Below are 16,718 nucleotides of genomic sequence, written 5' to 3' on the forward strand. Positions count from 1 at the left end.
TACAGGCATGCGCCACCATGCCTGGCTAATTTTTATTTTATTTTATTTTATTTTATTTTTATTTTTAGTAGAGACAGGGTTTCACCATGTTGACCAAGCTGGTCTCGAACTCCTGACCTCAGGTGATCCAACCACCTCCGCCTCCCAAAGTGCTGGGATTATAGGCGTGAGCTTATAATCTATTACTATATATACATATATATATATAAAATCTCTCTATATAATATATATACAATATATAATATATATAGTCTACAATATAAAATATATAATCTATATATATAATCTATAATATACTTTCTTTTCTTTTTTTTTTTTTTTTGAGACGGAGTCTCGCTCTGTCACCCAGGCTGGAGTGCAGTGGCGCAATCTCGGCTCACTGCAAGCTCCGCCTCCCAGGTTCACGCCATTCTCCTGCCTCAGCCTCTCCGAGTAGCTGGGACTACAGGCGCCCGCCACCACGCCTGGCTAATTTTTTTGTATTTTTGGTAGAGACGGGGTTTCACCGTGGTCTCGATCTCCTGACCTTGTGATCCGCCTGCCTCGGCCTCCCAAAGTGCTGGGATTACAAGCGTGAGCCACCGCGCCCGGCTTTTTTGTATTTTTAGTAGAGATGGGGTTTCACCATGTTGGCCAGGCCAGTCTCGAACTCCTGACCTCAGGTGATCTGCCTGCCTTGGCCTCCCAAAGTGCTGGGATTACAGGCATGAGCCACTGTGCCTGGCCTTCTTCTTTTTTTTTTTTTTTTTTTGAGACGGAGTCTTGCTCTGTTGCCAAGGCTGGAGTAATGCAGTCTCGGCTCACTGCAACCTCCGCCTCCTGGGTTCAAGCAATTCTCCTGTCTCCGCCTCCCGAGTAGCTGGGATTACAGGCATGCACCACCACGCTTGGCTAATTTTGTATTTTTAGTAGAGACGGGGTTTCACCATCCTGGATAGGCTAGTCTCCAACTCCTGACCTTGTGATCCACCCTCCTCGGCCCCCCCATTTCTTGATAAATTCTATTAAAGATATAAATCTCCCTCTAAGAACTATTTTATCTGTGTTTCACGAATTTTGATGTATTTTCATCATTCAGTTCTACATACTTGTTAATTTCCTTTATTACTTCTTCGTGATTATGGTGTCTTCTCCCCTGCCAGGTAAGTATCCTTTAGGACTTCTTATTTAACACAATACAAATCAAGAGTTTTGGTTTTATTTTGCATTTTTTATTTTTGTACCTTCTTAGTTTCCCAAGGTAGGAGTTTTTTGTTGTTGTTGTTGTTTTTAGTACTTTTAAAAAAAACTTTGTGGAGGCCAGGCGTGGTGGCTCACGCCTGTAATCCCAGCACTTTGGGAGGCCGAGGCAGGAGGATCACGAGGTCAGAAGATCGAGACCATCCTGGCTAACATGGTGAAACCTTGTCTCTACTAAAAATACAAAAAATTAGCCGGGCGCAGTGGCGGGCGCCTGTAGTCCCAGCTACTGGAGAGGCTGAGGCAGGAGAATGGTGTGAAGCTGGGAGGCGGAGCTTGCAGTGAGCCGAGATTGTGCCACCGCACTCCAGCCTGGGTGAGAGAGCAAGACTCTGTCTCAAAAAAAAAAAAAAAAAAAACAACTTTGTGGAAATGTAGGCCAGGTGTGGTGGCCCAAGCCTGTAATCCCAGCACTTTGGGAGGCCGAGGTGGGCAGATCACAAGGTCAGGAGATCGAGACCAGCCTGGCCAATATGGTGAAACACCGTCTCTACTAAAAATACAAAAATTAGCTGCGCATGGTGGCGGGTGCCTGTAATCCCAGCTACCCAGGAGGGTGAAGCAGGAGAATCGCTTGAACCTGGGGGGCGGAGGTTGCAGGGAGCCAAGATCGTGCCACTGCACTCCAGCCTGGGTGACAGAGGAAGACTCCATCTCAAAAAATAATAATAAACTTTGTGGCAATGTAGTTACTGATTTGTAACTTCATCCTGTTGTGGTCAGAGAAGATCCTTTGTATGGTATCTGTCTTTTAAAATCTGCTGAGACTTGTTTTGTGGCCTAACATATGTTCTCTCCTGGAGACAGTCTGGTGGACACCTGAGAGGATGTGTGGCTTTGTGCTGTGAGATCCCGGTGTGGGCAGAGTCCACCTCTGGAAGGCCATTGCAGCCACCGGTTCATAGTAGCTTCTGTGCACGTTTTGTGGTGCCCTAAGGTAGTGTTTGTGCTGGCGCACTCGGTGGGGCTTCATTGTGCTAATCATGAGGTTTCCTGTTTGCAGTGTGCCTGCCAGTGTAGAGCCGGTGGAGCAGCTAGGCTCGGCGCTGAGGTTTCGCCCTGGCTACAACGACCCCATGTCAGGGTAAGTAAAGCCTGCTGGCTGGGTGCATCTTCCTGGCGGAGGTGACAAGAGGGCTCGGGGGGCCAGCGTGCATCTGGGGGACTGGGATGATTCGGTCATTGGGGTGGAGCCCAAGAAACTGTCACCATATCTGACCACAAGGACACTTGCTCCTTATGCTGTGAAGGTGTCTTCATGAGTGTGCTGGGGTGGTGGGGATGTGGGCGACTGTGGTCGGGGGTTGACAATTGAAGAGCCAGGGGTCAGGGGTACATTGACCTGGATGCTGGGTTGAGTCAGCAGATGATGATGGGTCCTGATGGGGGCAGGAGTGACAGAGATGGGGCTGTAGTGGGCATGCGATGATGGTAGATGGGGGCGGGTATATTGTGATTGGGCATTGGTGACAATGGTGATGGTGATGGGGTGATGGTGGTGCTGGCAAGCACGTGGTAATGGGGTGATAACGGTAGGGAGAGGTCCTGGGACAACCAATGATGCCACAGTTCCTGTGTTAAGCTTTGTGGGTCATGGTTACTCTGTCAGGACTCTCAGGGAACCAAGGAGCAACCCCAGCCCCCAAACCCCAGTCTCCTTGGCTGGGCTCCGGCCTGTGTTATTGCCACCGTAACAGGAGTTGTGACATCTTCCTGGAGGTGGAATGGGTGTGCAGCCGCTAGGGCGGGCTTTCCTGGCTGGGTCTGTTCCACTTGCCGTCTCCCCCCTGCCCTGGTGGATCTAGAAGCCACTTAAAGAAAACGTCTGCCCAGGAGGGCAGGGTTGCCCCTTTGGAGGAAGAGACCTTGGGCTCTGGGCCTGAGTGGGGGGCTTGGGTTCTTGTTTTGCCCCATCCCATCCTGTAGGCCCAGGCAGGTGTGGGGCCTCACTGGCTACAGCAGAATCAGGGCAGGGCTCCTGTGTGTGGAGGAGGAGAAGTGCAGCTGCGCCCCTCCTCAACACCTCAGGGCTGGTTGGAGCCTGAGATCTCTACAGGCCTTCCCCTCCACGTCCAGGAGCCCAGGAGTGGCTGTCCTGCCCTGAGGCCCAGGACTGTGGGCTTTCAGATGGCCCCGTGAGAGATGCCTATGCCCAGCCTGTGTGGGCCTGGAGGCAGTCCAGGAGTGGGCCTCGTCCTGAGGACGGTGGGCATCACGGAGGGTTCTGGGAGCGCTGGGGACTGAATGGTGTTTTAGGAAGACCACACTGGCTGCTCTGTGGAAGATGGAAAGAGCAGATGGGGCGGGTGTGGGAGGTGGGAAGTCGTTTCTGTAGGAGGTGGCCTCAGGTGGCTTCCTGGCCAGAGGCGCTGGAGGCCAGAGAGAGCCAGAGCTCGGTGGGGAGAGGTGAGGATGGAGACTTACATTCAGCAGCTCCCTCAAGGCAGGGTGTGGAGGGAGTGGGAAGGAGCAGGGGCTGGACACTGGACGAGGGCAGGCTTGTGGTGAAGTGCGCTGTGGAATGGAGATTTCACACCACGGAGTCCATGGCACCCTGGGCAAGAGCCAGGAAGTGGAGCAGATTGAAGAGCGGTTGGAAATTGTATGCTGGTCGCAGGCAACTCCTTGGGAGAGTTTTGGCCGTGAATGGATGAGGAATAACACAGGCATTGAAGCTGGGCACAGTGCCACACTCCCGTAGTCCCAGCTACTTGGGAGGCTGAGGCAGGAGGATCTCTGGAGGCCAGGAGTTCAGGGCTACAGTGAGCTATGATCCTGCCTGGGAATAATCCCTGCACTCCAGCCTGGGAGACCCCGTGTTTTTTGTTTTTTGTTTTTAAAATGGAGACCGGGTGTGGTGGCTAATGCTTATAATCCCAGTACTTTGGGAGGCTAAGGTGGACAGATCACCTGAGGCCAGGAGTTCAAGACCAGCCTGGCCAACATGGTGAAACCCCATCTCTACTAAAAATACAAAAATTAGACAGGCGTGTTGGCGGGTGCCTATAATTCCAGCTACTCCGTAGGCTGAGGCAGGAGAATCACTTGAACCCAGGAGGCAGAGGTTGCAACAACAAAAAAAGGAGTTGGAGAATCCATGTGAAGGGTTGTTTTGTTTCTTTTTTTTTTCTCAATGGTAGGGATTTGAGCTGGGACAGCAAGGAGGAGACAGTGCGGAACAAGCTCCCAGAGGGGCATAGGAGGAGGAGTGGCTTCCTGGGGTTGTGGCAGCAGGGAGGTGACTGGGGCCAGCTCAGAGGCACCTCTGACTCCCCCAAGGTGTGCATGTGGGACCTGTTCTGTTAGCCCAGCTGCCGCCTTGGTGTGCACAGCACTGGGCCTCGTGTGCTGTGTGCTTGGCGTGCCCTGCTGCCTCCTGCCCCAGGCTATTTTGCTCATGCATTGAGAAGAGCAGGTGACTGGAGTGATGCTCCCCCTCCCGCGCCTCATGTCATCTCTTGTCCTCTGCTTTGTTCTGAGCCCCAGCTCATGCCTAGGACCTGCTTTATAAAGGTGCAGGAGCGAAAGAAGTGGGTGCTGGGAGGAGGGGAGGGGGACAGGGTCATCAGTGACTCCTCTCTTTTGAACTCTCTCAGGTGGCTGCCTGTCTGGGTCCCAAGGAGACATCTTCTGCTGGGCATCCGTGTGCTGCCTACTTGGCCAAGGGCACTGTTTGTCCACTGGAGAGTTGGCTCCTTGGTGAGGGCCTGGCCCCTGCTGTGGAGGCCATGGCCAGGAGCTCAGGAGAAGCCAGGCAGGGGAAAGACCCCAGGCCAGGAGCCCCACCCCAGCTCTGCCCCACTCCCTGCCACTGACCCCTCCTCCTCTCCTTATTTTGGGACCCTTGCCTCTGGCTGTCTTCCTCTGGGCTACTTTTTTTTTTTTTTGAGATGGAGTTTCTCTCCTGTTGCCCAGGCTGGAGTGCAGTGGCGCAATCTCTGCTCACTGCAATCTCCGCCTCCTGGGTTCAAGCAGTTCTCCTGCCTCAGCTTCCTGAGTAGCTGGGATTACAGGTGCCGGCCACCATGCCTGGCTAATTTTTGTATTTTTAGTAGAGATGGGGTTTCACCATGTTGGCCAGACTGGTCTCGAGCTCCTGACCTCGTGATCTGCCCGCCTCAGCCTCCCAAAATGCTGGGATTACGGGCATGGGCCACCGCACCCGACCTGGGCTACTTTTTGAGTTCCCTAGGCATGAGGCAGCAGGCTGGAGCCTGGATCCAGATGGGCCCACATCTGCCTGGCCCAGAACCCCTGCTGCAGGAGGATGCCACCCATGGCAGGGGTTATAGTGTGGCCCTATTTGTGGGCTCAGGGTTGGCGCAGGTCTTCTGCCCCCTAGACTTTGGCAAGTGAATCTCTGTTTAATGGTGAGTGGCTCCAGCCATTCTTGGCTTGTTCACTCCCTAGAGCTTCCTTAGTCTCCTGGTTGTTTTGGGTCCTGCGCTCATGTCCTCTTCCCAGCTCCTTGCACTCACAAGACTGTCGGGCAAGACTGTTGGGTTTCTAAGCATCGAGTGGCAGAAGCTCTGGCTGCAGACCCCAAGGAGGCCACCATTGACCCTCTGCTGTGACTCCACTGCCACAGTGCAGGGGAAAGGGAGACAGGCCTATTAGGCGAGGTGTGGCCACAGCCCTGGTGCTACCTCCCAGCCCTCAAAGCGTCCTTTCTGTGGTTCTCAGGCCCTCAAGCCTGTCTGGGGCCTTGCTGACACCGGGATGGGGGTGCGGGTATCCCAGGTCCAGAGCCAGCCTGTTCACAGTCTAAGGTTTGGAGTCTTCCATTTCTTGGAGGCCGCCCAATTCTCCCCAGACCCTACAATCCTGCCCAAACTCCCTGTCGGGGTGGCTGCTCCTCTGCCTTCTGCTGCCTCCTGCTTGGGCTGACTCTGCCTTTTGAGCTTGGCACCAGCCGTGGGAGACCCCATTCCTTCCTCTCGGAGGCGTGGTTCCATCGGTACTGTAGCCACGTGTGGCCTTGCACCCTAGCTCCACTCTGCAACCACCCCTTGGTTTTCTAAGGTCACCATGCCTGGGTGGGGTCTCTGAGTGAATTTATTCATTTACCTGTCCAATATTTATTGATTAATTCACAAGATTGTGCAAAAAAATTTTTTTATTGAGCACTCACTATATGCTAGGCACTGGAAATGCAGTGGTGGCCGAAAGCTGTATTGGATGATAATGGTACAAAGCAGGGGCAAGATGTAGTTGATCAAATGCTCACACACAACAGAGTGTGGGTTTATGAACTGAGGTAGAAAGGAATTTAATTCCGTACGGGCATGTGCTGAGGGGCCTGGCCTCTTCTGCATGGTGGGGAAGGTGCTCCTGGGGAAGTGACGCTTTGACCTGAGGCCTGAGGGGTGAGCAGGAATGAGTTAGGTGTGGCTGAGATGAAAGGAGGAAAGGGCTGAGCTGGCAGGAGGATCTGCATTTGCAAAAGCCTTGAGCAGGACACAGCATGGTGCTTTCAAAGCTGAAAGGAGGGGGCTGGGACTGAGCACAGAGGTTGAAGGAGAGGGGGCAGTTCCAGACCACACATGGCTTTGTGGGCCTAATAGGGAGTTTTATTTTATTTAAAATTTTCGTTAAAGGCCGGGCATGGTGGCTCAGGCCTGTAATCCCAGCACTTTGGGAGGCCAAGGTGGACAGATCACCTGAGGTCGGGAGTTCGAGACCAGCCTGGCCAACATAGTGAAACCCCATCTCTACTAAAAATACACAAATTAGCCAGGTGTGGTGGCATGCACCTGTAGTCCCAGCTTCTCGGGAGGTTGAGGCACCAGAATCACTTGAACCTGGGGAGGCAGAGGCTGCAGTGAGCTGAGATTGCACCACTGCACTCCAGCCTGGGTGACAGAGAAAGACTCTGTCTCGAAAAAAAAATGAATAAAATTAAAAAATAAAATTTTGGCCGGGCGCGGTGGCTCACGCTTGTAATCCCAGCATTTTGGGAGGCCGAGGCGGGCGGATCACGAGGTCAGGAGATCGAGACCACGGTGAAACCCCGTCTCTACTAAAAATACAAAAAAAATTAGCCGGGCGTGGTGGCAGGCGCCTGTGGTCCCAGCTACTCGGAGAGGCTGAGGCAGGAGAATGGCGTGAACCCAGGAGGCGGAGCTTGCAGTGAGCCGAGATCGCGCCACTGCACTCCAGCCTGGGGGACAAAGCGAGACTCCGTCTCAAAAAAAAAAAAATAAAAATAAATAAATAAAATTTTACTTAAAGATTAAAATTTAGCCTGGGCCACACAGTGAGACCCTGTCTCTACAAAAAATAAAAAAATAGCTGAGTGTGGTGGTGCACACCTGTGGTTCCAGCTACTTGGGGGACTGAGGTGGGAGGATCACTTGAGCCTGGGAGTTTGAAGCTGCAGTGAGCTGTGATCGTGCCACTGCACTCCAGCCTGGGCAACAGAGTGAGACCCTGTCTCAAAAAAAAATTTTCCTTTATTAAAAGTTTCACTGTCTGGTGAGACAAATCCCAGATTTTTCTTTTCTTCTTCTTCTTCTTTTTTTTTTTTTTTGAGACAGATTCTCACTTAGTCTCCCAGGCTGGAACAAGCCTCCTGAGTAGCTGGGATTATAGGTACGTACCACCATGCCTGGCTAATTTTTGTATTTTTTGATAGGTAAAGAGGAGTTTTGCCATGTTGCCCAGGCTGGGCTCGAACTCCTGGGCTCAAGCTTCCCAAAAGCCTCGGCCTCCCAAAGTGCTGGGATTGCAGGTGTGAGCCACTGCACATGGCCTCTTTTCTTCTTTTGTTGTCAACTATAATACATATACAGGAAAGCACAGATACACTCAGTTTAACATGTAATTATAAAGCAAATTCCTTTGTAATCCCAAGAGCTACAGGAGCCATAGCCGGCATTTGAGCAGGGGGTGACATGATGGACCCTGCATGGTGGCCCCAGTAGGGTGGCTGGGAGAACATGGGGAGACAGATTGGAAACAGTGCTGGTGGGAGAGGAGGAGTTGAAGGGACAGGCTAGACTTTGCTCCTTGCGCGTGTGTCAGCCAGGGCCCCAGGGTCGCCCTCTGGGCCTAGATGGATGCAGAAGCTCCTCCTGGAGGCTTGTGGAACAGGGCCGGTGGGTTAGGTGGAAGTGGGGGTGGGGGTGCTGCTGAGCTAGAGTGTGGTTGGGGCCCACTGAGGCTGGGGTGGCTCTTAGACCCCCTAGTGACCAGGCTGCATTCCGAGGTCAGGCCCCGCAGGCTTGGCTCAGGGAGGCAGCTCTGGGAGGCAGTTGGGGCACCTCTGCTTCCCCCGCTCCCTGGCCCCCACCCCTTGGCTCCTTGGCTGCTAGCCGCCTGTTGGGCGGGGCCATCCTGTGTCTTTAAGAGGGTGGAACAGGGGCCTCGCGTCTGTGCTTCCTGTGGCTGACGTCATCTGGAGGAGATTTGCTTTCTTTTTCTCCAAAAGGGGAGGAAATTGAAACTGAGTGGCCCACGATGGGAAGAGGGGAAGCCCAGGGGTACAGGAGGCCTCTGGGTGAAGGCAGAAGCTAACATGGGGTGAGCTTGGGCGCCATGCTGCGTGTGTGTGTGAGAGACAGACACTGAGAGATCTCTGGAGGGATGATAACGGCCTTTCGGTCGCATGTCATTGATGGCATGTGAATGTGTGTGCGTTTCTCCATTCCTGCCTCTGGTTGGGCAGGAAGACACCTGTAGTCTGCTGGTCCTGTCTTAGGGCCTTGTCCTGGACGGCCTGGGGCTGATGGCTCCTGCTTTGAGAGTCCTGAGGGGTGCTTTTGAGCCTGTAGTCTTTAGCTCTGTCTCTGGGCTGTGCTGTGGGGCCCTGCTGAAGTTGTGCAGCCCCAGGGCGGGGTAGGGTGGGACCCACACCCTCCTTGGGCCTCTGTTGGGCAAAGGCTGGGAGGGGATGCCCTACAGCTAACAAAGCTCCTGGAGTTTTTGAATGTGTTTGATGCAGTTACCAAGCATTTGCCTTTTGTTAGAATAAAGCTTGGGTTGGGCATGGTGGCTGACACCTTTAAAAAAAAACTTACTATTTTTTATTTTTTTGGAGACAGAGTCTCACTCTGTTACCCAGGCTGGAGTGCAGTGGTGCGATCTCGGCTCACTGCAGCCTCTGCCTCGTGGGTTCATGTGATTCTCCTGTCTCAGCCTCCAGAGTAGCTGGGACTACAGGTACGTGCCACCATACCCGGCTAATTCTTTTTTTTTGTATTTTAGTAGAGACGGGGTTTCACTGTGTTGCCCAGGCTGGCCTCAAATTCCTGACCTCAGGCAATCCGCCTGCCTCGGCCTCCCGAAGTGTTGGGATTACAGGCTTGAACCACTGCGCCTGGCTTATTTATTTTATTTTTTAATTTTTTGAGACGGAGTCTCCCTCTGTCGCTCAGGCTGGGGTGCAGTGGCACAATCTTAGCTCACTGCAACCTCCACCTCCTTGGTTCAAGCGATTCTCCTGCCTCAGCCTCCTGAGTAGCTGGGACTACAGTCTTGCACCACTATGCCCTGCTAATTTTTGTATTTTTAGTAGAGACGGTTTCACCATGTTAGCCAGGGTAGTCTAGAACTCCTGACCTCGAGCGATCCGCCCACTTCGGCCTCTCAAAGTGTTGCCACCGCGCCTGGCCAGTTTATTATTTTTATTTTTTATTTATTTACTTTTTTGAGACAGAGTTTCACTTTTGTTGCCTAGGCTAGAGTGCAATGGTGTGATCTCGGCTCACTGCAATCTCTGCCTCCCTGGGTTCAAGAGATTCTCCTGCCTCAGCCTCCCAAGTAGCTGGGATTGCAAGCACCCACCATCATGTCCGGCTAATTTTTTTTTATACTTTCTCGAACTCCAGACCTCAGGTGATCCACCTGCCTCGGCCTCCCAAAGTGCTGGGATTACAGGTGTGAGCCACCGCACCCAGCCGTTTTTTAGTTTTTTAATTCTTTTTTTTTTTTTTGAGACGGAGTCTCGCTCTGTCGCCCAGGCTGGAGTGCAGTGGCGCAATCTCGGCTCACTTGCAAGCTCGGCCTCCCGGGTTCACGCCATTCTCCTGCCTCAGCCTCTCCGAGTAGCTGGGACTATAGGTGCCCGCCACCACGCCCGGCTGATTTTTTTTGTATTTTTAGTAAAGACGGGGTTTCACCGTGGTCTCAATCTCCTGACCTGGTGATCCGCCTGCCTCGGCCTCCCAAAGTGCTGGGATTACAAGCGTGAGCCACCGCGCCCGGCAGTTTTTTAATTCTTTTATCATCCAGTACAAAATGTCAGGCCGACAGTTTTTTTTTTTTTTTTTTTTGAGACAGAGTCTCACTCTGTCCCCTAGGCTGGAGTGCAGTGGTGCGATCTTGGCTCACTACAACCTCCGCTTCCCGGGTTCAAGCAATTCTCCTGCCTCAGCCTCCTGAGTAGCTGGGATTACAGGCGTGTGCCACCACAACCGGCTAATTTTTAGATTTTTAGTAGAGACGGGGTTTCACCATGTTGGCCAAGCTGGTCTCAAACTGCTAACCTCGTGATCCGCCCACCTCGGCTTCCCAAAGTGCTGGGATTACAGGCATGAGTCACTGCGCCCTGGCCACGCTGACAGTTTTAATCTCAGCACTTTGAGAGGCCGAGGAGGGAAGATTGCTTGAGGCCAGGAGTTCGGAAACCAGTTAGGTAACATAGTGAGACCCCTTTCTCTACAAAAATAAATGTGGTAGTGCATGCCTGTGGTTCCAGCTACTGGGGAGGCTGAGGTGGGAGAATCACTTGAGCCTGGGAGGTGGAGGCTGCAGTGAACTGTGATCACACCACTGCACTCCAGCCTGGGCGACAGAGTGAGACCCCGTCTCAAAAAATAAGTTAAAAAAGAAAAAGAATGAATCTTGGCCTCTGCAAACACAGCAGGGTGGCTAGTAAGGGGCTCTGTCTGCATTTGGAAGTCAGATTTTTTTTTTTTTTTTGAGACGGAGTCTCGCTCTGTCGCCCAGGCTGGAGTGCAGTGGCGCAATCTCGGCTCACTGCAAGCTCCGCCTCCCGGGTTCACGCCATTCTTCTGCCTCAGCCTCTCGGAGTAGCTGGGACTACAGGCGCCCGCCACCATGCCCGGCTAATTTTTTTTGTATTTTTAGTAGAGATGGGGTTTCACCGTGGTCTTGATCTCCTGACCTCATGATCCGCCCACCTCGGCCTTCCAAAGTGCTGAGATTACAAGCGTGAGCCACTGCGCCTGGCCCTTTTCTTTCATTTTTGAGACAGAGTTTTGCTCCTGTCTCCAGGCTGGAGTGCAATGGCGTGATCTTGGCTGACTGCAACCTCTGCCTCTCGGGTTCAAGCGATTCTCCTGCCTCAGTCTCCCAAGTAGCTGGGATTACAGGCACCCGCCACCTTGCCCGACTAATTTTTGTATTTTTAGTAGAGACAGGGTTTCACCATGTTGGCTAGGCTAGTCTCGAACTTCTCACCTCAGGTGATCTGCCCTCCTCGGCCTCCCAAAGCGCTGGGATTACAGGCATGAGCCATCGTCCCCGCCTAGAAGTCAATTTTGGTGAACTTCCCAGCCCAGGGCCTGCTTTCTCAAAGGGCAGGCCCTCTGGCCTCCTGCCTCCAGGCCTCTGTGTCCTCCCCTTGGCTCTTGGCCCTCTCACCTGTGGAAGTGGCCATGCAGGTCGGAGGTGGGGGACCCAGGAGTGTGTGTGACCCCTGGCACGGTGCTTGGCACACAGCAAGCTTGCAGGCAGAGGCAACTGTCCTTATCACTCAGGGGTCAGCCTCCCTACCCTGGGGCTGTTGTGGAGTGCAGGGGAACACTGGGGGCTTCCTGTTCCGGCCATACTGGCCTCTGCCCTCCTGGGGGCTTCTCTCTGTCTTCCCCCCGTGCTTCGTGAGCCATGTTATCTTCACTGTCTGCCTCCTACACTGGACTGTGGGCTCCCAGAGGCCAGGGCTGGCTGTCTTGCCCACTGTTAAGTTTTTTGACTCAAATCACAGTGCCTGGCTTGTGGCATGTGCCCTATACCCATCTGCTGATCAATTAGTTGTGAGGTGGACAAGATAGATGTATGTGTGTGGGGGTGGGACTTGAAGAGCTTCCTCCCATGCCTCTGAGGGTGGGACAAGTGGGGCAGACCCAGGGAGAGATGGTTACAGAGATTCACATATACCCCAGTTTACACAAGAGGAAACAGATTGAAACAGGTGCAGGCCACCCGACAAGGAAGTAGCTATATCTGTATTGCCCAGACCCCTTCTGGTGAGAGGGGCGTGCCCTGGGAAGGGCTGGAGTGTGGATGCTGGTCTGGGGAGGGGCGAGGTGCCCCGGGTCATGTCTAGCTCTTTGGCAGGTTCGGAGCGACCTTGGCCATTGGCCTGACCATCTTTGTGCTGTCTGTCGTCACTATCATCATCTGCTTCACCTGCTCCTGCTGCTGCCTGTACAAGACGTGCCGCCGACCACGTCGTAAGCGTGCCCACCCTGCCCCACTGTGACCCCCTGGGGTGGCAAGGGGAGCTGACCAGGCCCTGCTTTGGCTAAGCTGGAGGGATGGGTGGCAAGCCTGGCCCTCAAGACCTGGGGAGGTGGAGGAGGGTCCTGACTGGAATTCTCTTTGCAGCAGTTGTCACCACCACCACATCCACCACTGTGGTGCATGCCCCTTATCCTCAGCCTCCAAGTGTGCCGCCCAGCTACCCTGGACCAAGCTACCAGGGCTACCACACCATGCCGCCTCAGCCAGGGATGCCAGCAGCACCCTACCCAATGCAGTACCCACCACCATACCCAGCCCAGCCCATGGGCCCACCAGCCTACCACGAGACCCTGGCTGGTGAGTGCCCCTGCCAACTCTAGCCCTGCCTGACTTCCCGAGTCTCTGCCAGCACCCCTCGGGCACCCATCCCAAACTACATCACTCAATAGGCCTCTGCCTCTTTCTGCTCGCCTGCCACTCACATGGCAGCCCACCATGCTCACAGCCAACCAGGGTCCTCTCTGCTTTCAGGAGGAGCAGCCGCGCCCTACCCCGCCAGCCAGCCTCCTTACAATCCGGCCTACATGGATGCCCCGAAGGCGGCCCTCTGAGCATCCCCTGGCCTCTCTGGCTGCCACTTGGTTATTATGTTGTGTGTGTGTGTGTGAGTGGTGTGCAGGCACGGTTCCTTACGCCCCATGCATGCTGTGTGTGTCCTGCCTATATATATGGCTTCCTTTGATGCTGACGAGGTGGGGAACGATCCTTGCCAGAGTGGGCTGGGACCAGACTTTGTTATCTTCCTCACCTGAAATTATGCTTCCTAAAATCTCAAGCCAAACTCAAAGAATGGGGTGGTGGGGGCACCCTGTGAGGTGGCCCCTGAGAGGTGGGGGGCTCTCCAGCGCACATCTGGAGTTCTTCTCCAGCTTACCCTAGGGTGACCAAGTATGGCCTGTCACACCAGGATGGTGCAGCTTTCTGTATGATGCAGATGTGTCCTGGTTTTGGCAGCGTAGCCAGCTGCTGCTTGAGGCCATGGCTCGTCCCCAGAGTTGGGGGTACCCTTTGCAGAGCCAGGGACATGATGCAGGCAAAGCTTGGGATCTGACCAAGTTGGGCTTTGATCCTTTGGGCAGATGTCCCATTGCTCCCTGGAGCCTGTGTCATGCCTGTTGGGGATCAGGCAGCCTCCTGATGCCGGAACACCTCAAGCAGAGCCCTACTCAGCTGATAGCTGTCTGCCTGGACTGTCCCCTTTTCCTGCATCTCCCCTGGGACCAGCCGGAGGGCCACATCCACACACAGCCTAGCTGCCCCCAGGGAGTTCTGCTGCCTTTGCTTGCCCTGCCCTTCCCACAGGTGAGCAGGGCTCCTGTCCACCAGCACACTCAGGTCTCTTCCCTGCAGTGTTTTCATTTTATTTTAGCCAAACATTTTGCCTGTTTTCTGTTTTAAAACATGATAGTTGATATGAGACTGAAACCCCTGGGTTGTGGAGGGAAATTGGCTCAGAGATGGACAACCTGGCAAATGTGAGTCCCTGCTTCCCGACGCCAGCCTCATGGAATATGCAACTCCTATACCCCAGTCCAGGGTGTTCTGGCAGCAGGGACACCTGGGCCAACGGGCCATCTGGACCAAAGGTGGGGTGTGGGGCCCTGGATGGCAGCTCTGGCCCAGACATGAATACCTCGGTGTTCCCTCTCCCTCTATTACTGTTTCACCAGAGCTGTCTTAGCTCAAATCTGTTGTGTTTCTGAGTCTAGGGTCTGTACACTTGTTTATAATAAATGCAATCGTTTGGAGCTGCTGCCCCCTTTCTTCCTGGCCTCGGCTGCTGGGATTGGAATCAGGCTGTACTCTTTCCATCCACCATTTGGGTTTCTCTGTGTTTTCCCTACTTTTATTGGGCTCAGATAGTTGACCATCCTGCTAGGGAAAGTAAGGGACAAACACTATGCCCTCCTCCCCAGGTTCCTGGGTGTGGGCAGAGGTCTGTGTTACCAAGAAGGGTAGGAGCCAATTGACCACTCAGTGCTATTGGGGGGGGTCTTTATTCGTCAGATTGTCCTTCTTGGCCTACTCCCCAGGTGTGGCCAGGGATAGTCCATATAGTGTGGCTACTGCCAAGGTCAGGACGGCCAGCAGACCCAGTGGGGCCAGCAGCCCCTCCCTGGGTAGGGCTCCAGGGTCCTTCATAGGAGGAAGATCCTTGGGTTTCCTGCTCTCTCCAAGGCTGGGACTAGTGTTCCTGGTTGTGGCCAGGTGTGCAGTGGTTGTGACAGCAGCTGGTCTTGGCTTGGTCCTAGCAGAGGCAGTGACCCCATACATGGGCCTGATGGTGCCGAAGGGCCTGGCGTGAGCATCCACCCACCGCAGCAGGGCCTGTGGTCTCCACTGACAGATGCTGAGCAGGGCCAGGACGTCACCCTCAGCCGTGTGCGAGTCCGGAGGGGACTGCCCATACAGGCGTGTGTAGATGCTGCCTAGGCTGTAGCTCTTCCTTGGGCCGTGTTCTGAGGGGCTGCTTGCTCGCTCCAGGGCCTTCAGTGCAGTGATGCTATCCACACAGAAGGCACCATCCAGAGCACTGGTGAGGCCCAGCATAGCCAGCTCTGCTTGGAGCAGGGGGAAGTCGTAGCGGTCACCATTGTGTGCCACCAGGCACCAGGGCTGTGGCTGGCGCCGCAGGAAGGCTAGGAGCAGGTTGGCCAGGTTGTCATCGAAACATTGACGCCCATGTGCTGCCAGCACAGCTGTGCTCAGACCTGTGATCTCGCTGGCTGCAGGGCTGCAGGCCTTCCCCGGAGCCACACACAGGGAGAGCTTGTCCACCACACGCGGTGGTGGAGGAACTGTGGGAGGTGGCCCCTGAGAGGTGGGGGGGCTCTCCAGGGCACATCTGTGGACAGCCAGCAGGCACAGCTCCGTGACCTTGGGCTGGGAGAAGGGCAAGCCAGTGGCCTCCATGTCGAAAAAGATGAGGGTCTGCATGGGCCCCGGGGGCAGGGCCTGCGAGCCCATGGTTGGGTAGGTACCTGCCGCTGAGCCTGGGGAGGAGCATGGGGTGGGTGTGTGAGTACCCAGTGTTAAGATCTGAAGGGGAGGGAGTGGGGTAGGGGGTGGGCAGAAGCACATCCCAGGCCTTCCCTGCACAGTCCTGCCCTGTCTGTCTGAGCTCCAGGGCCCATTTTTAGGCAGGAAGTTGGAGAGGGTGGGGTGGTTTCCTTAGTGGGACCAGCACATTCGACTGTCTGAGAGGGATCCCTCTTCACATGACTCGGCCCCTCCCCTAGTGCCCCCTTATTCTGGGGTGGGGGAACCCATGGCCCTCCTGCCCTGCGCCATCCCCTTGTGGGGCCACACTCACCGTAGCAGGCAGGCAGGCAGGCAGTAGTGACTCGGCTGCACACTCTCCCGCGGCTCTCGCTGGCAGCAGTGGCGGGAAGTGAAACTCGGCGTGGGCCCGCCTACAGGCCCACGTGAGCCAGGCCCGCCCTGCTCGTCAGCCTGCCTGGTCTGTCCCTCTCACCAACATCCGTCCCCCCCACACCCACTCCCCTGCCCCTGGGGGACCCCAGAGGCCTTCCAAGATCCACAGCTGTGGCCTGTTGGTGGCACAATGCACCGGGGCCATCATACCAGTGACAGGCAGCTGGAAGGACCAGGGCAGTGGCGCCAGACCAGCTCCCGGTCTTACACACTGCTGGGAGCCCTTGCTGCGGCCCTTTCGTGCCCACCTGTGGGTCCCAGTTTCCCAGGCTTTCCTGGTTTAGGCCTGGGCCAAGAACCACGTCCTTCCCTGCCACACAATGGTTTCTTCCCATGGCCCCAGCCCAAAGCAATGACTCAGGACAATTCCACAGGCAGGGCAGGGCTCCTTCCTCTCCAAGGCAGATCAGTTACCATGGGGACTGGGGCTCAGCAGCAGCCAGGGACAGGAAGAAGGATCCCAGCCACTCAGGGTCTGGGTCCTGCTCCACCCCTCCCACTCCGCCAAACAGATCAGACTCAGGAAACAAGGCCAGCCAGTTCTCTGGGCAGTTCTT

The 16,718-nt window shown here is 54.8% G+C and overlaps 2 protein-coding genes across 3 annotated transcripts in view; one reads left to right on the forward strand and one right to left on the reverse strand.

Moving 5' to 3' along the window:
- The window catches only part of SHISA5 (shisa family member 5), a 40,428-nt gene extending 25,873 nt beyond the window's left edge, over positions 1-14,555 (forward strand). The window contains exons 3-6 of one of the 2 annotated variants that reach the window (XM_032161668.2): positions 2,243-2,323; positions 12,541-12,656; positions 12,814-13,023; positions 13,198-14,555. In XM_032161668.2, coding sequence (XP_032017559.1) covers positions 2,243-2,323; positions 12,541-12,656; positions 12,814-13,023; positions 13,198-13,277 — 487 coding nt within the window. In that variant the 3' untranslated portion in view covers positions 13,278-14,555. Of the gene's footprint in view, positions 1-2,242; positions 2,324-12,540; positions 12,657-12,810; positions 13,024-13,197 lie in introns of both variants that reach the window. The other variant, XM_032161667.2, reaches the window with a different exon arrangement.
- Positions 14,556-14,704: 149 nt separating this feature from the next.
- On the reverse strand, positions 14,705-16,178 carry TREX1 (three prime repair exonuclease 1). Its single transcript, XM_032161666.2, has 2 exons — positions 16,040-16,178; positions 14,705-15,719 (listed from the first exon to the last, which is right to left on the reverse strand). Exon 2 carries the CDS (start codon positions 15,691-15,693, stop codon positions 14,749-14,751), a length of 945 nt encoding a protein of 314 aa, XP_032017557.1. The 5' UTR covers positions 15,694-15,719; positions 16,040-16,178; the 3' UTR covers positions 14,705-14,748.
- Between the last annotated feature and the right edge of the window lie 540 nt (positions 16,179-16,718).

Source organism: Hylobates moloch, unplaced genomic scaffold (genome assembly GCF_009828535.3).
Source record: "Hylobates moloch isolate HMO894 unplaced genomic scaffold, HMol_V3 SCAFFOLD_8, whole genome shotgun sequence".
NCBI lineage: Eukaryota > Metazoa > Chordata > Mammalia > Primates > Hylobatidae > Hylobates > Hylobates moloch.

Bases quoted from the DNA above. Each gene is read 5' to 3' on its own strand.
- TREX1 (XM_032161666.2), bottom strand. From the start codon at position 15,693: ATGGGCTCGCAGGCCCTGCCCCCGGGGCCCATGCAGACCCTCATCTTT.